Source organism: Sphaeramia orbicularis, chromosome 6, assembly GCF_902148855.1.
Source record: "Sphaeramia orbicularis chromosome 6, fSphaOr1.1, whole genome shotgun sequence".
Taxonomy (NCBI): Eukaryota; Metazoa; Chordata; class Actinopteri; order Kurtiformes; family Apogonidae; genus Sphaeramia; species Sphaeramia orbicularis.
In genome coordinates, this window is record NC_043962.1 from 34,551,535 (window position 1) to 34,575,482 (window position 23,948).

General features: G+C 38.3%; 1 protein-coding gene across 4 annotated transcripts; it reads left to right on the forward strand.

Annotated features, from left to right (window-relative positions):
* Positions 1–655: 655 nt before the first annotated feature.
* On the forward strand, positions 656–23,739 carry cd82b (CD82 molecule b). Of its 4 annotated transcripts, XR_003935620.1 has the most exons (10): positions 656–808; positions 6,736–6,808; positions 7,880–7,952; positions 12,583–12,707; positions 13,586–13,660; positions 16,252–16,350; positions 17,598–17,771; positions 19,853–19,936; positions 21,766–21,928; positions 21,979–23,739. XR_003935620.1 is itself a non-coding variant. In XM_030136530.1 (9 exons), the coding sequence occupies exons 2-9, from the start codon at positions 6,746–6,748 to the stop codon at positions 21,841–21,843; spliced, it is 771 nt and encodes a 256-aa protein (XP_029992390.1). In that variant the 5' UTR covers positions 656–808; positions 6,736–6,745; the 3' UTR covers positions 21,844–23,739. The 4 variants fall into 4 exon arrangements, 3 of the variants coding, with proteins under 3 accessions (XP_029992390.1, XP_029992392.1, XP_029992391.1); XM_030136530.1 differs by having other exon boundaries at positions 21,766–23,739; XM_030136532.1 differs by having other exon boundaries at positions 692–808; positions 6,739–6,808; positions 21,766–23,739.
* Positions 23,740–23,948: the final 209 nt, after the last annotated feature.

Sequence of the window (23,948 nt, forward strand, 5' to 3'; positions counted from 1 at the left end):
CACCTTTTTGTGCTTAGCAGTATGAGTGTGACTAAAAGGATATTAGAACACCGGCCTAAATATAGGGTTAATATATTCAAAACACATACACTTACAGGTGTAGTGATCAAGTCCTGGAGTTTATGCGGACTTGGGGAATGGGTTCTATGCACAGCCCCACTACTTCCTGAACTTAAGTCAGCTCCTTTATTTCCTGTTTTTCATTATTGGACACACTGATTAATCCAGGTTTGTCTGCTACTTCTTGTTGTGACTACTGTGGTCAGACACAACTGGATTAATCAGTGTGTCTAATAATGAAAGACAGGAAATAAAGGAGCTACCTGAAGTTCAGGAAGTGGTGGGGCTGTGCACAGAAGATCTCAAAGGGTTAATGTAGCCTAATGCAGCTGATCCCACAGTACCCCAAAACAGAGATAAACACATATACTATACTACTATATAAACACATATCATTCGTGCACTATTTCCATACTACAGTCTCGAAATTAGACTAAGTGTGTTTAAAACCCATGAAGAACATTAACTTTTTCTATATGAGACTATTATAAATAAAAATAGAAATAAAAAATAAATACTCACTAAAATACACGCGGGCCCGGGCACGAGGGGGTTAAACATTATCCAGCACGGCCGCACGAGGGTGTGTGTGTGAGGACTTTCCCACACACACACACTTCCACAAACACGCTTGGGCTTTTTTCTCTCTCCACAGCTCAGACACACAATTCAGTCTCTTCCACTCGGACCGACACAGGACTGACGGACTCCTCACACAACTGGGTCTACTTTGGAACAAGACGATAAAGTAAGTGGTTCACGAGTATCAGAAACTTCCAGAAAGAAAGAAACATGAGCGAGATGGAAAGTTAGTCCTCCGTCATGTCTGTACTTAGAAAGTGTTTCAGTTCGAGCCTCAGACCAACAGGCAAAGAACACATTTATACTGAACCAGGCAAAAAAAAAAAAAGTATTAAAGAAGAAGTTAAAGCAGTTTATGTAAAGAGACAGTTACAGTTATCGGATGAAGTCTGTGAATTATTAACAGAAGTGAACTGGCGTGGTCAATGTAAACTAATATGTGTATTTTACCGGCATATTCAGTTTAAGGACTGAACATTTGACAGTAATGTTTTAGAAGAAGTTAAATAGTCAAGTAGATTTGGACTAAAAAGGAAAAAAGTGCTATTTAGTATTATGGCTTAGTATCTAGAGAGGAGTTAAATGTATGTGATGTTACAGACAGGAGACGTGTCTTCACTTAAATAAGGAAATCAACCCAATTTGACAAATTTGACAGAAATACACTGAATAATTGTGTATTATTTGTTTAAAACCAATCATATATGTGAGTTATCTCATTATAATGTGCTATTTAATCCTTAAAGTCCTAGAACTTTTTTGTGGTCTCTTCTACATGATTTTTTCTCTACATGTAAACTTTCCTAAGTGATTTAGCACTATTTATTATGATATTATCCTCTTCATTATCATGTTAAGTTCAGTAAATTCAAAGGTTATTACATCACAACAGTAAACTGAAGAAAACAGAGTTTTTCGGTAAAATATCATTAACCGAACAAAAAAACAAACATTTACATCCACTGTCATTTCACAGACTAGTTGGGTTTTATTGAAAAATTAATGTTTCAGAAGATTATGATGGTTCCACATTGCCACATGGCTTCAAAATGAGTCATATCTGATGATGAAGAAAAACTGAGAGACTGTATTTTACCTACATTATTTACATGTATTGATAAGTTTAGTGGTTCAGAAGTTATTAAATATTTTAGATCAGTAGATGCTTTTGGTTGCCTGTGATTTTTAAAAAATTTTGGGGGTTAATAGAGCACTGTTGATGTTGCCCATCCTAATTCTTCCTTTCAACAGGTTAACAGTAACACAGAAAAAGATACAAATGAACTTTATTGATGGCCAGGGGAAAGTCACCCAAACAAATAACAGAATAAACAGGCCATCATCAGTCATTAGAGTAAAGGTGTTGAACAGTCTAATGGCAGCAGGGATGAAATAAGAAAACAACAATACCAATTAGAGAAGGACATAAAGTTTTTGTAAAGGGACAGAATGAGTATGAGGGGGGTTTACAGGGGTTTTGATAGCTGTACAGACTTTTCAGTGGAAAAACCAAAAGAAGAAATGCGTAAGAGGCCACCCCACATGTGATGTAATACCCTATTACTCCAGTGCTCTGCATCTCACATACAACATGAGGGGGCATTGTGGCTATGTGGTTCTCAAGCAGGTTAAGATGGAATATTCACACTTCACTTTTACTGCTGGTTTAGTTGCATTTTGTCTTATTGTCTTCACTTGTATACAGAAACACATTACTTCCTCTAGAGATGGAAAGTAACCTGGAGTTGAACCCTTTATGTCAGGGGTGTCAAACTGATTTTAGTTCAGGGGCCACATACAGACCAATATGATCTGAAGTGGGCTGGACCAGTAAAGTAATAACATAATAACCTTTAAATAATGTCAACTCCACGCTTTTCTTTATGTTTTAGGGTGAAAAAGTAAAATTACAATGAGGAAAATGTTTACAAATACAAACTAAACTTTAAAACAAACCAAAAAAATGTGAATAACATGAACAACCTGATTTTTTTTTTTTTTTTTAATAAGTGCAATTTCAACAATATTATGCCTCAACTTATCATTTATACATGTCCATTACAAACATTTGGTAACAGGTATAATACTGTTAAAAATTTGGAGTTTGGAACTAAAATAAGAACAATTACTCATTTAATTTCTCATTTGCCTAGTTCATTATTGGTGTTGGTAGTTCTTCTAGGTTCAACTGGACTAGTTTTGCTCTTTTGAGGCAAAACAAGTCCAGTTGAACCTCTAAGAGCTGCCAAGAAAAATTGAGTTTTTTTCTCCTCATTATTTATTGGTTATTATGCTATTATTTTACTTTAGATCATATTGGGCTGAATGTGGAACCTCAACTAAAATGAGTGCAACAGCCTTGATTGTTTATATCTTCAGATTCATCCCACAGGCTGGATTTGACCCTTTGGTGGGCTGGTTTTGGCCCCCGGGCCACATGTTTAACACCCCTGCTTTATGTCATATAGTGCTCCCACTGATGATGAAAGGGAATTTCCCTTCATCTCAAAGAATTTGGTGGGGATAGACGTGATTCTCATAGATTAGAGATTTTTCATGACACATACATGGAAATGTTTATGTATGTAGGCAAGAACAGCAACTATTTTCCACCCTTACAATCTACAGTATTAATCACAATGATTAAGTTAAGCCAAAAGCTGTGTCTAGAAATGTATGTAAGTATAATGATGCTGTTTCCTAGAGCTGAACTTTCCTCCCATTGAAACAAAAATGCTCACTGATTCAGTTTAGCACACAAAAATGCCTCTGTAGACAATGAGCTACATCCTGTCTGTGTGGAGGGATAAGCCACAATGTTGCAGATGTTAAAGCATAGTATTAAGGGCTTTAGTACCAGGATGGAACAGGCAGGTTAGTGCCAGGGAAGTGGCCTTACAGCTTTAAATGGGTCATATAGGAGTATCATTGGAGACAGTGGTGAATGGAGGTTGGCACATCCCTTAACTTTGTAAACAAAGGCTCTGTAGTTGATACAAACTGAGTTCATTAAAAACACGCTAGATGCCATCTGCCATTCACGTTGTCTTCATAATCATCCCTACTATTAATACTCTAAACTGCCTCTTTCCACTGTAAACAAACACCATCTGAACATACTTTTTAAGGCATGTGAAACAATAGTTGTGCTAAATTTTATGCCAAACCACAAGAACGGAAACAGGACAAAAGTGGGGAAAAGTCTCCATGAGGTGGCTGAGCTTGAAGGGTTCAGTTGACTTGACTCATTTGCAGTTTTCTTTGGGCATGTCACGTCTGTCTCTGTACATATAGTAGCTTTTGCACAGTAAGGCTGACATTCCCCCAACCTGTTTCTATTGTCCCATTTCAGGAAAAAAAATCAGCGTTCTTTTTGATTTCTGTACCGTTATGAATAGCTGTTGTACAACAACATAATGGCACTGGCCCTTGAAATAGCTGTTTGGCTTTGCTTTGAATTTCCATTGCCCTCTTCCACCCTTTCATTTGACTTTGGATCACATTTGTCTTTGCTTTCAGGGAGTCCAGTGCGAATTGGTTTGCGTATGTCTTCAGCAAAAAAAAATAATGTGAATCGTTTGCTCCGCATTCGAGCTCACATTGAAGTTCTGCAAAATTATCCACTGACGTGTCTTTATGGTTTGGCATTATCGTCAACATCAGCAGTTAATGTCCTGATTCTGAATGAAGTGGGCTAGACCTGTTAGACTATTTACTGTTTGTGAAATATAATAAGTTGCAATGATGCAGTGTTGTTGTGGATTATTTCCAGATAGACTAGGCTCAGTCACCAAACAATGGTAGTCATATCTAAGCCTTTTTTAATCTGCACTACTGCTCACCATCTAGACATAAATGGCAGCAATCTCCTTTAAGGATTATCTGCTTAGTAGAGGTATCTGCTGCAAGATTGGGGCTTTGTACAGGGTTCAGGTTTGTTAACACGAAATTGTGTTTGTATTTAGGTTATCAAGTACGCATAAAAGCAAATGTGTTTGTTTACTACTACTGATACTAAGTCAACTGTTTTTTATTTGCTAATGCTACTGATTCTCAATAAAGCTTAAACCCATCAAGAAAACCAAGGGAAAATTAAAGAATAGAGTACAGTGTTTTTCATTTGTATGGTCACATTTGCATGGTTGTTATTACTAACTTTCCATCCAGAGAGCAGTTAATTATTTGGAAGTATTAGATGTTTTGAAGAACATACAATTGCTTTACACAATTGTTATACAAGTGGTAAGTAAATGGTATTTTAGAATAGTGTTGCCTTATTTAAATACCACACTTGGCATTGAAATAGGGTTTTATTGTGTTTCCTCTTTTCATGCAATTGATGCAATTAGGTGCACACACAGACACTCTGCTAATCAACTGAAGTGCATTAAAAAAGTCCAGTCATGCAACTGGGGCTTGTTTACAAGATAAATATGCTTTATTTGTTTAGTCAGAGTTTTTTGCAGATAACTGGATGTGCTACGACACAGCAGTTATTTACAGTACAGTGTACTTGTCTTCAAAATGAGAAGAGGATGTTTACCGAAACAAAGAAAGAGTTACAGTTGAAAATAAAACTGTGGGAAGAAGAACTGAAAGTCACAGGTGAAGGCTTATGTATTTTTAATTTTTAGAAAATGTTAAAATAGCACTAAATGATATGTGATACAGGTTTTGAGAAGAAACTACAGTTTAGATGTGTAAAAGAGACAGCCTGTCATCTGATACATAGGGAGTTGTCTTCATAAGATATTTTCAGACTCCTCAAATAACCACAATGGCTAGTTATATTTTCAGTGCTCCCAGTGTAGGAAAAGGTCTGGTTGTGGTAAATATTTTCTTTGGACTGGTGGAGCTCAGGGTGAATCATGTTGCCAGAGAGTTTCGTAAAGTGTTCCTAGTGTACAGTGTGTGTGGTGCTGGCCTGGTTTACAGGTGTTTCTCAGAGGAAAATGTTACTCAGAGAAAAGTCTGTCTGTTAACTGAAAGCACTCATACTGTGTGTGCGTAGGCCTATGCAGTCATAGCTGCAAATATGCAAATATAAACCTCGACTGCAGATGAGTGTGAGATAAATTTATCAGTAAAACAACACAAACGTCACAGTAACATGTCCCAGCGTAACATTTCAGACAGCTCTGTTCACAGCTTGCTCTAAAAGTCTGATTCACAAACATTAGTTGCGTCATGTGTGATGACATAAGCCAGATGCACTGAATTTAGCTGCAAGAGCTATATAAACTACTCATGCTGTATATTTGACCTGAACTACGTATTAGAATTGACTGTTAAATTGTGTGTTTTGCTGTAAGATTATTGCTCCTTGTAAACACAGTGGATCAATGTAGTTTTTTTCTGTTTGTGATGACAATAGCATGCTTAACCACATGAGCTGTCATGGTCTGCAAATAGTCATCATGGCAAACCGAGCTGTGCTTTGTGGTGGTCTTCTCTCCCATCCGTCTTGCCAGGGTGGTTCTTCTTGTTTGTCAAGAATAAAAATGGATTTGCTAACAAGCCTGCTCACAAAAGCTCCCGAAACGATATTGTTTAATATTGTAAAAGAACAGACCAGTTGTTGTCTAATAAAAGTGTGGTTTAATGTAGGTTGGGCTATTTAATATGGAGAGACGTGTTTGTTGTCAATGAATTAAACCCGTGTTGCTTTGAAGGTTAAAGCTGTGTTTAATCAGGAACCAACTGTGCAGATTTTCCTGTGACTCATTCACAATTAAGGCAAGACTGACATAAAGCTAGCTTTTATGTTGTGATTTCTTTTTTCTTTGCTATCTACAATAATTGTTTGTCTCATTTGTCATCTTTAAAGTTAAGTTTATCTTTACCCATATACCAAGTATCTAAAAAGGACCTTTACACTTTTACAGGAAGGCCCATGACAGAGTGATTGGGTTCACTTGGGTCGTGGTGTCTCCGGTTCTATTTTTAGGACAGGTTACATTTGTATTTTACATTTACCTCACTCACACATTTACCCTTTCCTGTCCTTCATTTTTTTTTAAATCACTGTTAAATATTTAATTTATCCAACAAATATTTGTATTTTTTTAATTTGAATAATCTAATGTCTTTCAGAAGTGCAGCCATGGGGAAAGGATGCATCACAGTCACCAAGTACTTTCTGTTCCTCTTCAACCTCCTCTTTTTTGTAAGTAATCGTATTTATTCATCATTGTTTTGCTGACATGCCACAGTAATTGCAAATGTATGCAAATGCACTGTCAGAATCACTTTCTCAGCAGCAGCTTTGTTTACCTAAGATGGACAGATATTACAGGTATTCTGTGGTGCTTCTGCAGAAAACTGTCACATTTGAGAGGCTGATTATATTTGGATAAAGATGCTTATTCAAATATTGCCAGGAATAATCCGAGATAGATAGGGAAATGGGGCTGTAGCAGTGCCAGGGTGAGAGACAAGTCTAAACAACAGCACCTGGTTTCTGTTTGTTACCTCCTTTCTCACACTGGTCACAACATAAAGTCCAGAGGTCGATAAAATCCCCAGACTCCTAAAACTGAGTCTGCAAGGATGTCCAGACCTTTCCAGTGAGTCTGCGGCTGTAAACCTGATGCAGACCTTTTGATGTGAACACTCAACTGGTGTCTAATAGGAAGCGTGTGTGTCAGTGTTTGTCCATGTGGACACATTAGACTAGTAGAGGCCAGGAAGTGGTGGGCTAATGATGACTGCCGGGTACTCCACAGTCCCTCTAAATGAACAGCTCTAATTACTGTCGTGGGGTTGGGGAGGGGTGGCAATAGAAGGAGGGAAGTTGGTGAATCAACAGTCTCTCATCTATGAATTTGGTCCCCATTATAGTGCCCCACAGCTTCTAAACAAGGACCCTCTTAATTACATAGAACTTCATAACCTCATTACAAAGGGGATACAAGGTAACACTGATCATTTTCGGAGGCTTTCAGGCGCCAATGTCCAAATACTCCAAAACAGGAATAATGATTTCTCTTGTTGATTAAATGTTACTTAACATGGCGTGGGGATAAAAGAAAACCGGGTCTCTGTAGCTGCATTCTCTTTTTTATTGCACATTGCTATCAGAGAAAAAGAAATTCAGACACAAAGAAGAGGTAAGATCCGATTAATCCCAGATGTGACAGACTGAAGTAACAAAAATAAACCCCCTGCTTTAGACACACTTGCTCAGACTCAGTGTATGACATACTGTGGCTCAGTCTTTTCCGTTTCTCTCCCACAGATCTTTGGAGCACTCATCATGGGCTTCGGACTATGGGTTCTCTTTGATAACCAGAGCTTCATCGCTGTTCTACGTAAGTTTTGTAACTTTACTGATACATTCAATTCTCTTAATCCATGTAGGTTCAGCTGTGAAAGAGGAAACGTTTATCAAGTATGCATGTCAGAACCTAAAACTCCTGGAAAACTCAGCACAGTTTATGTGGTTTTTATCCCACAGGACCAATTCCTGTGTAACCACGGAAACCAGTAATATTAAAGCGATAGCACAGAACCAAAAATGTGACCCATGACCAAAACTTATTCATTTCCGCAACCACTCCAAAGCTACCCTGTAGACATACAAACACACACTGACAAACACATCTGTGGAGCTCCAGGTGGGTATGTTCATTGGGGGAGTTGACAAACTCACACTGTGAACAAAATTATCGCCTTAGGTTGTTTCACCATATGTTGGAAACCAGCAGCTTATTTCCCCACATTTTCCACTGAACGCAGAGGCGCACAGATAGTCTCCCACTCACGCAGATGTTGTCACACGTCTATTTGCAGATGCCGGTTTATAATAAAAGAAACCAAACCTCCATATAGTGTTAAGAGATACACTAGTTATCAGCTTTGTAAGAGACAACTATGTGCCTTAGTCTATTTAATGTGAAGAAACTAGAAAAAATATAAATTAATTCCAGTTTTAACCTCGCCTAAAAAAGCAGGGAACCATGGATGGAAACTCTTAGCTGCCATAAATCTCTTTGTGAATACTCGCAGTGTATTCATCCCAGATGGAGAATTGCTGAGAGCAGCAGTGAAGTTTTCTCCCAACACTAGTCTATAAAGAATTCTTTCAATTTATTATCTGGAAACTTGACGTGAGTTGGAAGTCAAATTCATCATTTTTTTTTTTCCACTGGGGCCATGATACACCTTTCGAAGCAGATGTGCAGGTGATGTGGTGTGAAAGACAGATCTGATGCAGCACATCAATCCAATCAGAACAATTGTAGTTGTCACCTAGATTATTATCTAAACGGGCCTGTGAGGTTTGTATAAATTCTAGGAGGACTAAAATGAATTAGTTAGGTTTCTGTTAGCCAGCTGCTATTCTCTAAGGACTGAGTGGAGCTGGAAAAATCTATATTTAGGCTGGAGGTTTGTGCTGCTCTGACTACTAAGTTATGAAGAGACTGGAGTTTTCATTGAGACCAACCAGAGCTGACCTTGTGTCTTCAACTCAGACTGAATCCTATCTTCTTCTGGCTCATATTTCAACTGTTAAGGTCATTACCCAGTCAGGAATCACTGCAAGGTTTTGCTTATCTAAAGTCAGGCATCCAGAACGTTAAAGGCAATACAGTATCCATCTTCCCCTCCATTCCCATTGTTGTGATAATGCAGCTGTTGGTTTAGAGATAGCAGATATCCTGCCTCACTGATACCCCAAGGATATCCCTTTCTATGTTGGTCGTGATGACCTCTTCTCTGTGTATTTTTCACCCCTTTACCAGGATAGGTCATCCTCAGATCCCTTTGCCACTCTCCACTGAGCCTCAGGCCACCCTGTTTATTGATACTCTATGTTTCCCTCCTAAGCTGTACCATTGCCTGACCATAAACAGGATATCTGTGTCTTTAGTTTCCATTCTTTATGAGTTACATTAATAGAGGCTTTTGCAGCTGTCCCAGTGACTTCAGACAGGGGTAATCGGGGCATGTTTTGCTCTTAGGTCCCCAATTTTCCAGATTAAAACACATCCTCTCTGCAGAAACCCTCTGTGGCTGCGGTGCTGTTAATATTTTACCCCACAGATATAATTTCTGAGTTTATCTTTCTGGCACTTACCAAAACACAGCTTGTCTTATGTTTAAACATATGTCAGCCTTGGAAAGGTCTGTAACTGCCAGAGAAGAGTTGGGAAGTATGCAGCAGATTAATCCTGAAACTTTCCAAAGTTTTAAAGAGAGAAAAGAAGACTTGTTATTTGTGCGTTTGCCTACTCAACTCAATGCACCATTGATTAGTTTATGTTTATGTTTTAAATCTGTACATAATGATAATAATTTTCTCCAGCTGTATGGAAGCTCAATGTGTGGCTCTGGCCATGTTTACAGAAGGACCTGCAAAGAGTCGCCGCTCCTCCATTTCTTGAAGAGCACTGTAATTGTTGACTCTTTAAATGGAAAGTTGCCTGGAAACCACTGAAGGAACTATTTTAAAATATCTAGCAAAGACCTACATGGAAAATTGCCATGTTACATGACCAAACTGCACAGTTACCAGACCAGCGCTGACTTCAGGAGAATTGTAAAGTTTAGAATTACCTTCGAAGATCACAGATGCTACAGTTCCTTTAAAGGCAGATGTTTGTGCTACTGAGAAACTTTGATACACCCAGTAGAACGTTTTCGTTTCAGTATATAGAACAGATGCTGCAGCTAGTCTGCTGCATGATGGGTTACTACTTATTTACATGATGTCAGAAGAAAAGGTCAATCTAAAGAAAGATTAATGCTATAAAACTATTCTCATGAAAACTAAAAAACTCGCAGGAAAGAATTGTTCTGAGGTTATGTCAGTGTTATTGGATGCTTGCTCAGACTCCAGGGTGCATGTTTTTACTGGAACAAGTGTTCATTTAATCACTATGCTGCAGGGAAAACACACACAAACATCTATCTTATTTTATTTCCCATAGTTAATAATCGTAGTACACAGCCTGTCATCTAAATGGAAGGTCTGTTTTGATGTTGCAGTGTAGTAAAACAAATCTTCATTATGTCTCTTTAGTGTCCACTTCAAGGGTTCATAGTTCTGTTTCTTTCAGCAAACATCACAACTAATAACTATAATGGAAACCAAAAAACTATAAACGTCATCCAGTGTTGTTTCAGCTCCTAATCCCTCACAGTAATCTTCTGTTTGTTCTCCATGTTTCCTCTTGTCTTGTTTTCTTTGCTTGCATCTTTTCTCACTATGAATCCTTTATCCTGCTATCTAAAATGTCACATTGTATGCTTTGGTTTGGCAATAAGCCATATGTTCCGTTTAATTCAGTGTTCTTGCTTGGTCTCTTTACTGAAGCTCAAGTTCCTAGTGAGTAAGTCTGCTGCTATATGGGCCTCCAGGTAATTCCTGGTTTTAAGGGACCTGTGACATCTGTTGCTTTGTGTTTGCATATGAGTAGAAACTGAAATAACATGCTTGAACAGTGCTGGGTATATATATAACATGTTTGTCTCCCTGTGCTTTAAATACTACCTTCTAGCTGCTTAAACATTGTAGCAAAAGTAGCATCAAGCTGCTGTTATCTTTAATTATTCTTAAACCAGTTCTACATGTACCGTTGTGGTAACTCATACCCTTTGTGAGTTATTAATGTCTCCGTGTGTATACATGTGTATTTTTACGTCATGGCTGCACAGTGTCTGAGGACATCATACTTATAAAAAAACAAACAAAAAAAATGCTGCTGGCTTAGACGTGTATTACTTTGAAAAACAAATAAGGTATATGCAGAAGAATAGTTGAAATACATAGCAGTATGCTGTTTTAAGCAAATGTCTGCTTACTTCTAAAATCTCATTAATGTGAACATCTTTCACAGTTGTGTACTCCAAAGACTCTGGACTGGGTGGAAAGTTTTCTCCTGCCTGACAGATTGCTTTATTTTTCTTTGGATAATGACACAGCCTGCATCCTGTGATAATGTATGTGTACGTGATGGACTTAAAAGACTAAGGAGGTCTACAAAGAATGCTGGTAGAAGTTAAGCAAGCAGCAACTTTCCGGACCTAGATGTACAAAATACAGTATGTTCTGGTTTATGTATAGTCATTAAGTTTTATTTAGTTTATCTTCATGACACCTTCAGTATGTAGGATAATCGGCCATCATTTTGTACCTGCTATGGTGGTACATGACCTGGGAATTTGTATTGACCACATCTAAACCATTTATTAGAAGAGGTAGCATTACAGTACGTTCATAAAGTCTCAGTGTAGGAGCTGCTGTGTGTCAGAGTCTTCTAGGGTCGAGTTTTCTGAGCGTTGGTTGGTGTGTTTAGCCCAGCAATCTTTTGGAGTTGGAGCCATTTCACAGAGCTCCAATTCTGGCTTCATCTGTAGACTGAGTCGGACTCTCTGGAGCTCCTCCAGCATAGATAACACACAACCGCATAATGGCTCCAGTTTATCTCTGCTCCAACCTTCCAATCTTCCATTTCAACCCGTTCCCTCCTCCTCTTGGATCTCTGCTGCTCTACATACCAAAGAGGGAAGTCAATTAATCTCACCGCACATTCACTTGTCTTGGTCCAACTCTCTCTGGTGGCCTATTAAAATCATCTTTTGTAGGAGGAAAGCACAAAAAAATGCACTGAATCAATACAGAAGGCTTTGTCTGTGAGTCATTTATTTGCTTTCTGTAACCCTCAAACTGGTTTTCTATATGAACATGGCCTACCTCTGAGTTAAAGAGAGCACAACAAACATGAAGGCTTGACTGTATTATGTCTTTTCTCATTAAAATTCATGAATGTGTGTTTTGTTTGTGTATTTTTTTCTGTTAAAGGACTGAAATCAACTTGCAACAAGAGGTTGATTTAAAGCTGTTGCTGCAGGTGCAACTTTCATGTAGGTTTCATTGGTTCTGTGGTAACTTACCTCTTCCTGTATTTTTCTGTGTTTCTGTGTCAATTTCTCTAGAGGAATCATCAGACACGGTGAAAGTAGCGTCCTACATTCTCATCGGAGTGGGTTCCTTGTCCATGGCCATGGGATTTTTCGGCTGCATAGGAGCTATCTACGAAATTCGTTGCCTGCTGGGTCTGGTGAGGAATTCCACACTCTTTGAAATGAGGACACTCTCATCACAAAGGAAGTTTACATTTTCAGATGAAGCCCCTTTAGTTTACCACATGGTTTATTCATGGCCATAGAGGAAATAGAATGTGCAATGGTATGACTTATAAAAATGTCTCTGGTTGTCTGTGAACTGCAATATGTTTAGGCTTAAGTCTGCACAGGTTATCCTTCTACTGCTGAGTCCTCAGTACAGGAATTAAATGTTAAACAATAATTCTGTTTAACACACACAACAAGGGGCTTCAGGGGTCGGGCTGAAGGCAAAATGCACCTGTCTGGCATCTCAAGCATGGTTAAGAACACATGATATATTCCTGCTGACAGTAAAGCCCTTTCTCATTTCTACTTGTGTGTGGGCTGGGGACAAACGGCATGTGTGGATTTACAAGGGGCTGGGGGGTGGGAGGGTGTGACAGGGATAAACCTGGTGAGATCTAGGGGGTACAACAAGAGTGGGGATGGGTGCATGACCTCGGTGACGTTAAACCTGCTAGGGGTTAACTGAAGAACCGCAGTGACCTACTTCTCATAGCAACAGTGACCAGCTGGCAGAGGACCCCCCCAGCAGACGCACAACCATCTACTACTACAGGCTGTGGCATTATTCCTTTGTAAGGCTTTAGAGATTAAGTTTAATACGTATTGTTAAACACAGATTAATCACAGTTGAAAACGAGAGGTAAATGTTTTGTTTTTTTTTTTTGTTTTTTTTTTACAATTTAACTTTGGATTTTCCCTCATATGTCATCACCTGAAGGGAAATTTGCTGAATCTCCCCAAGACTGTGTTTTAGTTAGGTTTTTTTTGTTTGTTTCATAATGAGATTTCCTGTTTCCCTCCACAGTACTTCACCTGCCTCCTGCTCATTCTCATCGCTCAGGTGACTGCTGGAGTTCTCATTTACTTCCAAAGGGATCGGGTACGACACTGTTTCCTTAATATATTTCCTTCACAGTTTTATTTGTCGCCCTAGCTCTGTGTCCTTATTTCATCTTTGTTCACCTCCCTTTATCACTTTCTCTCACTCACACCAACTTATCTGTTAATGGTACAACTATAGTCTAGTGGACTCTGCTGCTTCCCCCTTCACAGCTGTGTGTGCATTTAAGGCTCAGTATAACTCGTAACTGTGACAAAACTGTAAAATAGCTCAACAAAGTGAAAGTGATAGGATGCTGGTTTGTGACTGGTGTGATGTTGCATAATGGAAGGGACTGAGATCGAGCAGGTTGATATGTAACAACTAGAAAAGAAACTTTGTGTGTTACCATCATTGTGTCACTTCTCCCTCAGTTTGTTCTTGCGTGTAATGTGTTTGTGGAAGTGGTCAAATGAATACATGTAAGATGAGTGGTGTTGAGAATGCTGTCATATGTTGACTTGCCAAATTGGTACATTTAATATTACTTCATCTTAGACAGTAAAACAATTTCCACTTGTCTTTGATAAGACAGTGCCTCCTACAGGCAGCAGGGTCAACCCACTGCAGATTATTTAGATTTTTTTAGCCCCTTTCTGAGCTTTTTCTCTTTACAAATATAACTGACAATATGACTGTACTGACTGTAACAGCAACTGCATATTACACATAAGTAGTGATTAGATAGATACAGGCATTTTGAGAAGATATTAGTGCCACTGAACAGCCCACCTCTCTATTATTAAATTGTTAAAATATGAAATGAAATTCATTGGAAATGATTGGTCAGTTCATTCATAAGTAGACTTAGGAATGAAGGTACATTAATTGGATTTATCAGGTTTTTGTTTTTCAGCAAAGTGGAAAAATAGCAAAATCTTGAAAAAAAAAAAAAAGATATCTTCTCATTTGTAATATATTCATTGTCAGTATTTTTGCCTTACAATGATGCTTTATTGTTTTTAAAATAGTGCATCTTTTGACTTAGTGTTGTTAGTGCACATAAAAAGTGCATAGTTTTGAAGAACACTATTAAATTGCATTTTGTCTTGTGTTTGTGTACAGTATTAAAAAAAGATGAAACTTGTGAATCATCCATCATAGCATGTGAAAAAAATTGTGTGGTCACATCATTCAGCTCTTCTTTCAGGTTTTGCATTGAAAATACGACAAATTCAGATTGTATTTATAGCATGACATGTCCTGGGTGCTAAAGTGGAAAAGTGGTATCTAAGCATTTATTACCAGTCTCACACATTACTTAATATACAACATAAAGCTTACAGCTGTGATTATTATAAACATATTCAATTCAATTCGATTCTGGAACAATAGTAATAAGATTCATACACTGTATAATAAATCAGCTGATCTGTTGGTACTGTGTGTGTACTGGGAGTGTTGTGTTTAAACAAACCAACTCCCTGGACCAGTTTCATGTTCTATATATGGCCTTTCCCTCCCAGAATGTAAAAAGCCTTCCCTTTGATAACTCCCTCCTGCATGGCTCAGGATAGGTGGAGGCCGCTGTTGCCCTTTCTGCTGTTCGCCCTGCAGCATGTCATGTGTGTTTGTGTGTTTCACTGAGAACACGTGTGCGTCAGTACCCTAGACGCGCTCCCTGTGTTTAAGGCTTACCACAAGGCAGGGTGGTGCTCTTTCCCAGAATAGGGCGAGGCCCTTGCTCGTCTCCTGTAGAGCTCTGAAGATGCATCGCTGCCATCGCTCTGTGGTCTCACACTCATAAACACAGAGTCATGGTCCTACTTAGCTGCATTTGTGCAATGTTTCAGCTCAGCATGGGACTCCACAAGGCAATACCACCCGAGGTGTTGGCCTCAGAAACATACAGTTCTGATGTTTCTAGTAAATTATAGCAGAAATGAAGATTTAGTGTGAGCATGTATGTTTTTTTTTAACGCACTTTTTATCCTTAACCCAAAGACAAATTTGTAAGTGCACTGTTGAGTGATTAAAGGCTTGCGGTACATGCAGACATCTGTAATCTGTCTATACCTTGAAAAAGATGAGCTATTCATAATCTTTGCATCCACTAATAATCTACATCCATGCATTTGCCTAATGTCAGGTATCAAGCTAAATACTAACATGTTAAAAGTGCCAACATGCATCTTAACTGTTAAAAAATAAGTGATGAGGTGGTTATGATGATCAAAGAACATCCCTAACTTCACCAAATATCGAGAAATACAGTATTTCAGGAAGAAAAAAAGATCCGCAACATAATTCTAGCAAAAAGTTTAAGTTTTTTATTCAGATAGCTGTTTCATGAAGTGGTTTGGGTTGTCATGAAATAGTCATCTGAATGGAGACTTCATAACTCTTTGCTAGATGACTGTCTTTTTTTTTAATTTTTGAATACTTTGTCTTTCTTACTAAAGACTATTGTCATTAATGCTCTCCAGATACTTTTCTCTATTTATCTAATACATAATTTTTCTTTTTTTGTTTCTACACAGACCAACACTTCCATAGGCATTTGATTTTGCATATCATTGAAGTCACATGAGCTGTTGGTATAATGTATGAATTTAGTCTTACTGATAAAGTATTGTTTATGTCATTTCTAGTTGAAACATGAGATGTCCAACATCATAAAGGGAATGATAATCAACTACACTGGACAGAACAGGACCACAGAGCACACCTGGGATTACGTTCAGAGGACGGTGAGTTGACTTTTCATCATTATTTACACATGACTTCATAGGAGGCTTTTCAGAATCACATACTGAAGAATGAACATCACTGTTCCCTTCTGTGAGAGAAATAAAACTACCATGATGTTTCTTGCAAGAACATACAGTACAGTATGTCAAGCACAAGGACACCATCAGGCTGGAACAACAGATGACATTTGTTCAGAGTTGTTATCTGAAGTGACTCTTAAAGTGACGTGCAGATATTTTTAGATGGTGAGCTCTGAAATGAATTAAATTTATTACTCTTCTGTACTTGTCACAGTTTTCTCATTGTGCTCTTCGGGGACATGCTGCAGTGTTGAAGGGTCACGTCCTTCAAATTATAAGAGGACATTTATCTCTTGTGTTATCTACACATGCAGATGGTTTTGGTTCATGTCAAGGTTTTGAGATCTTGATCTTTCAGATTTTTCTGCTGTACAATAGAAGTGAGTGGAGTTAAGCATTTTGTGCCTTTAAAAATAACAGTTGGAAAAACTCTAAAGGCTCTTGTCTTTGTCTTTGTGACATTGGGTTACCAACAGACCTCACTGTGTAATTTTTGTTGGAACTCTTTTTAACTGAGGACACTGGAGAAAGCCAACATTTATCTGAGAGATCTGTGGATTTTTGTGAATAACCAGGACTTTGCATCAGTAAACACACACTGAGTTGAGTTTTCATGTGATGTACTGCTTAAAGGAGCACAAACAAAATCCCATTCACTTTATTTTATGTTGGAATCATAAAGCAATGTTTCAGAAATGAATATCTTCAAATTTTAGGCCATGATTTCTGACCAGATGGGTGGAGTGAGAAAAATGCTTTGGGATTTTTTTATTTTTTATTTTTTTTTGCAGTGACCCATTAAACTGTCCAACTCTCTGCAAAGAAAATCAGGTCTGAAGCAGACTGGAAATGATTGCTTAATATTATGCTACAGTTGATTCTCTGCCACAGTTGATTTTCTTCTCTATCTCCTTCCCTTTCCCTCTTGCCAAAGCTCTTTTTCCCTTGCTATTTCTTAAAACAGCAGCCAAGAAGGAATTGGCCTCAAACACACAATGAAAATACTTTTACTTTAACACTGCATTTTCTAGTTTTGCATCTTCCTTCGTTTATGAGTCCTAGTTTTGAACGTCAGAATTGCTTTTTTCTCTCTTTTCTCTCTCACTTTTTTTTTTTTTGATCTTGTATTCTTTGGACTCACACCCTCCCTGTCTTTTTTTGAACAGATGAAGTGCTGTGGATGGACTGGTCCAGGCAACTGGTCTGAGAACATTTTGATCAAGAACAGCACCCAGAACCTCTACCCGTGTTCTTGTCGTAATTCGTCCCTGCCTGGCTCTGACATCAAGGAATTTGGTCTGTGTGAGAGTCTGTCACCAAACCTACCCGTCCATGAAACGGTACATAATGCTTCATTAATCTGCACTTCTGTCTTTGCTCTAAGGCGGAATGTAATGTGTGAACTTGATTAGTATTCATTATTATCTATTGTTCATGTAGTTCTCTACTCTGTGGCTGTGGTTTTAATGTGAATGCATAAAAACAATGTCATGCATGTTATTAATTTTAATATATTTCATTTAGTTTTATATGCTACAGAGTAAATTTAATATTAAGGTTTTTGGAAGTTTGTTACACAACCTACCAAGTTTTCTTCTTTAATAAATGTTACCAAGCTCAACTTAACTTTACATAAATTAGGGCTGTCCCAAATACCATTCTGGGGGTTTTCAAGCTTCACTGAGAATGAGGTTACTTTGTTAGGATGCAGTATGCACTAAAATAATTTAGAATAGAAGAAAAAATCCAACATGGCAGAGCTCCAAGTTTTTACAGTTTTTAGATGAACGTCCAAACTCATTGGAGATTTGTGAAATGCCAGCTTCCTGCAGGATATCTAGCACTGAAGTTTCTAGAAAATATTTCAAGCAGTCAAGGAGACTGTCTTTTCATTGTGTACAAGAACATGAGTGGAATTAATTTAGTTACTTAGGTCCTAGTAAAAAAAAAAAAGTAATGCCCAGATAAGAAACAGTAACTGTAAAAATATTATAAATATATTACAAATATGTAATATAAATACATTTTTAAATTATTGCAGACATTTTCAACATCTTTCTAGTGAAGTTGTAACTTGAAATCGTATCATATTATCACATGTCTGAGTATGTGACTGTGTGTGTGTGTGTGTGTGTGTGTGTGTGTGTCTGTGTCTGTCTGTGTGTCTGTGTGTCGGTATGATTCTGACAAACGGAGACGTTTTTAACTGGCCAATTTGGTACCTACAGTTGAGGAATAGTCCCATGTCCACATTAAATATCTTGCCAAGTTGATGGGATCAGTATCTTCAGAGAATAGTCATTTTGGAATGCAATTGCCTTACAGTCATGGAAGTGCAGTACAATGCTGCATGACGGGAAATTAAGTTTTTTTTTTTGTTTTTTGTTTTTTTACGGGAAATGAAGTTAAAACTGGAACGCCGCATTTACTCCCACAGTCCCGACATATTGGTGTTAATATTGGGGCCTGCAGCCATACAGCCTGTGTGTACTGAGTGACATTTGAGAGAGAGAGAGGGAGACTGATATATACACAGAGAGATAGGTAAGGTACATCCCGGTACTTACAGAGAACTCCTGCCAGCCCCCCTCCACCCATCTGTACCTCACACTGTCATTCTGCCGGTGCGCCTGGGTATTAATAGTGTATATTAATTGTTGTTTATATTTTAAAGAATGATTTACCAAACCATTTTTATTTCACTACTTACAAAATATAGACTAACATCTTTTCCCAAAAGTCTCCCCAGCATGAAAACTACCACATCTAGAACCTTTGGTTCCCCACAGGTCACGTTCTATTACTAATAATAATGTTTCAGAAAATGCAGCAATGGAATACTGATTTGGATGTTGATTACCATGGCAACTGCTGGTTTGGCCGACCATAAATGTTAAGATCTAAAATATCCGTGTCTGGACCATAGTAAGGGTTCCTTTGTGTTACTTGAGCTCAGTGAGCAATGCTTCAATCTGCCTGCATTGTTCTGATAGACCTCACACCTTTCACATTACATAAGTTGGGTCAGATCCTGTTGTGTAACTCCTGCTGCCAGCTCAGTGTGGCACTGTGGTCATAGTTAATCAGCACCGTGCATGCCAACAGCTGAGGCGTGTTGTTTGTGCTGTGTGATTTGTTCAAACACCGGCAAAGCTCTTACTGTGCTGTTATTTGGTCTGTATGTTTCAGAGACTCTCCCTCTCTCCCTCTGTTTTCCTCAGCTCAGTTAAGCCCTGTTATTCTTCCCCTCTGTGACTCAATCCAAAGCCAACAGTGGTGTTTTGAAGAGGCTGTGTTCATGTCCGGCTCGGATCATGTTGCCATTCATCTCTCATATACACCCTGACCTGCTGCCCCCTTCCCTCTATGGTGCCTTTCTTAACCTCAGTCTCCCTCTCTTTTCCCTTGTTCTCTCTTCCAGGGCTGTATAACCAGTGTGGAGAGATGGCTTCTGGAAAACTGTGGAGTTATTCTGGGAATCTGTGTTGGAGTGGCAGTTGTTGAGGTATCTGTCTTTCCCCATGTTTATCCTTAAGGATTTATTCATGTTTCATGTTTCATTCATTGATGTTTATTTTTTTTGTCTGAATACTACATGCTACATGCAAGAGGTAAATTTCAGAGTTCTCATGCTGTCCTAATGCTTTCTAGTTGATAATGAGGCCTCAGAGAGTCCACTAATGCAAAGAGGTCTGTTTTAAAGTTATAAAAATTCCCTTCTGTGTGTTTTTCTTGCTGAATAATGAGGGGATTCCTGGTAGGTTTGATGCTGAAGTGTGAAATGAATTGTGCATCAACATTTGACATGACTGTAGCAATACAAAACAGTAGTCACAGTAAGCAATAACTTCTCAGACTACAGCAGAAACAGGTAAATTATTAACAGTTGACAAAAATAATGGAAACCTAGCCCTTCAAACTGCAGATCCACATTGTGATGATTCCCTACTTTGACAGTAAAGCATATATTCTTAGGTTGTGGAGTGGAAAAATCTTTCTATTTCATACTTGTGCACTGTAAACATCTATTTCTCTTTGGTCCATTTTGTTTAAAAACATGTTAATGAAAACATCTTTGGCCTGTGAGAGATAATTTGTAGGTTTTGTCACAATTTTTGGACACTATATTAGCTAATTCACAAAGAAAACATTAGTTGCTGGAATAACTTAAAATCCAAATCCAAAGCTATGTACAGTCGCGGAAAAAAAAACAATAGTTATGCAATCAAGTACAAACTCCTGTGTGTATCATGTGACTAAAACAGACAGAAAAGAAAACATGGAATGCCTAAAAGCACTGTTTTTGTTTGTACAATGCCATAGCTATTGATGTAAGAACTGAAGTGATTTTGGTTATTATCAAGAAAACATGGAAAATGGTTAGATATCAGCTCTGAAATTAAACTCTTATGAGCTGTTTTTGTTATCATTAAATATGTCCAAACAAATGTACCTTTAGTTGCTCCGGGCATTAAAATGAACAAGAAATTGAAGAAAACAAGGGGTGGTCTAATTTTTTTTTTTCCGCGACTATATAGTGCATACTCTTTAAACAATAGTAACCTGAGGAAAACGTAAAAATACCATATATTCTGTACTAGGTCACAGAAGGGAAAAGAAATAACATATTCATAATGGTGAATGTACCATCTACGTGTATTTTTACCACATGATTGAAGACGAGACAAAAAACTAAGTTGAGGCGCTAGAGTTTATAAGTTATCAAACTGAAAAAAGAAACAAGACTTCACACCAAAGTCGGTGCAAAAATCTTTATCATGTAAACTTTCTGTTATAGACTTTAAAGGCATACACATTTGACAAGTGAATGCAGCACGGCATCAGGTTATGCAGACGTCACTTCGTTAGCTTTTGTGCAGATGTTTGTGTCTAAAGGTTGAACTTGTAAACTAACTGCATGGAAATGGTTCTGTTCTCATAGAGATGACAGAGGATGTACAGTGTGTGGGTTTATTTCACCACCTCAGACAGCATCACTTAGTGAACAGTCAGCAGAACGCTTTTACAGAAACAATAATATTTTTGTGCAACTGACTCTATGGTAAAACTTATGCTATGTATGCAAATATCATATGTTTATTGTTTTTCATGTTACTTAGTTTCATATTTTCTATGTAAATATACAGTATGCATGTATCATTGTTTTACTAAAGCTTATAAAGGTATGAGGTGTGTAGTCATATGGCTCAGCTCTACCGCATCAGATTTACCTGAAGTCACTTTACATGTGAGGGTTTTTACTGGATAGATGCATATTTAAGTGAGTGGTTATGTTCAGCTCTTGTAACTAAGTGACAACTCTATTTCCTGCAGCTCCTTGGGATGATCCTCTCCATGTGTCTGTGCAAAAGTGTCGTCCAGGAGGATTATACCAAAGTCCCAAAGTACTGAGCTGAAGACAGAGCAGCTTCACATCACACACAGATGGATGGACTCCTTCCCTCTCTGCCTCTCCTTGTCTCACACTCTTTTGTACATACACGCACGTGCACACACACACACACACACACACACACACACACACACACACACACACACACACACAGCTGTCTCCAACATTTGAGCTTCTCCTGCCTTCACAGCTGTGCAAATTTCTCACGCACAACATGTCCCACACACACGTGAACACATGCACACACACCTCTCAATCAAGTTGGACACAACTGTTGGACAACGTATCATTTTGCATTTTGAGAATACTTTTCACATAATGGTTAGATAACGTTTTGGTGGAAGCCTGAGAATTTTTGCTGTTTGATGCTATGCAGATGTTCATGTATGAAAAGACTCTTTGTGTTGTTATGTTTGGCTGACCTCAGTGAAGCGCTTAACATAGTAGTAGAGAGAGCACTTTAGTGACATTTGGTGAGCTGAGAGCGGGAGCATCTTCTGCCTCCGAGGCAGGAGAGAAGGAGAAGGGAGGGTGTGTGAGGCTGCGTGGTAGACGCTCACCAGGATTAATCCCACTCTGTGATCCTGCAGCTGGTATTTTTGGTTCAGAGGGTGGAGGAGAGGCCCGGGGCTGAGCCAGGGCAGGGCTCCTGCGGTAGACGTTTTGGCTTTCTCGTACCCAGTAGCCCTGATATTAACCTCCGTTTACACCCACCACCACCTCCTTCTCCCTCCTGCTTATCCATCATCTGTTTAGTGTCTTTAAATCACGTCTCTGTCTTTGTTTCGTGTGTTTTTGACTGGTAACAAAATGACTAGTTCTGCATGAAGTACATGTGAGTATGATGTGTCGAGTGAATATTTTGTTTCTCTTTGTTCTTTTTTATATTTACATGTCATCTCTGTTTTTTATAAGTGTACATAATGACTTTGGGAAGGGATTACAGCACTTCTGTGCTCAGTCAGCTTTTTATATGGGAAAGCTGTCACCCACAGGCCCTTGTTTTAAGAGTCCTATTGTTCTTTGTTTCCTCTCTGTGTATGATGTACAGCAAGTGGCTTCAAAGCAGGTCGTCAGCACTATTTTGGTCTGAATCCAAGAGCTCTGAACTATACTTTGAGTTCCTCTGAATCTGTCATCAGTCTCTAAGATCTGTGTGTCATGGATATGAGTTTGTGAACAGCCATAGTGCCTGCCAGTGATATCTTCATCACCTGCTTTCATTTTGACAAATGTTTTTCTACCATCACAGCAGTAGAATATGAAACGGGCAGTTGTGTGACCACAGTGTATTTTCCCTTCTCTGCATGATTGTTTTCCGAGAAGTAATTTAGCCTAGTTTATATTATCGGTAACACAAGCACTGAGAAATGAGAATCTAATTTTGATTGCGTATTTCAGAGGCCGCTGAGACCATAAAATGTTCATCACCTCGTACTATCTTCTCTAAAAACCTTTTGCATTTTAACTTTGCTTGTAATTTCCTTATCCCACTTATTGTATGTCTTTGTCTCATTTCTTCCATTTCATTTCAAACATACTATATTTATGGTTAATTTAGTGGACAGATTGCACTTTTATGTGGTTTGTAGTTTTTCATGCCATCCCCAGAAGTCATTTCAAATCACGCTCATGTTGCAGCCACACAAAAGGGAGGAAACGAGCCATTTTGGAAAAAAATGTTTTTCATTTTATGCCAAATTGACAGATTAATTTAACTTAATAAAAATATGAAGGCTTTTATTGTATGTTTAAAATATTTTTACACTTTAACAAAAAAAGATTTTGTTTGGTTGAAAAAAAAAACATTTGTGGACCTGTAAGCCATGTTTAAAAACAGATTTTGTATTTCTTTTTTATTATTATGGATGACTCTTAATAAATCTGAACCCATTGAAATCTGATTAGTCCTGTATTTTGTGTTTTTTGCTAAAGCCCGTTTTAACTCACTGTGCCATGCAGTTTTCCACTCCTGGAAGGTAAGCTGTTATGTACCTAAGGCAACCAGAAGATGGCAGTATACACCTAACAATATAGATGATTAAGGTAGAGAGACTTCAAGACAAGATGTGCCAAATGTGGCTTTGATGTGCAAAGAGTCAAA

Bases quoted from the DNA above. Each gene is read 5' to 3' on its own strand.
- cd82b (XM_030136530.1), top strand. From the start codon at position 6,746: ATGGGGAAAGGATGCATCACAGTCACCAAGTACTTTCTGTTCCTCTTC. The intron at 7,953-12,582 runs GTAAGTTTTGTA...CAATTTCTCTAG, and splicing joins GAGCTTCATCGCTGTTCTAC to AGGAATCATCAGACACGGTG. The intron at 13,661-16,251 runs GTACGACACTGT...TGTCATTTCTAG, and splicing joins TTTACTTCCAAAGGGATCGG to TTGAAACATGAGATGTCCAA.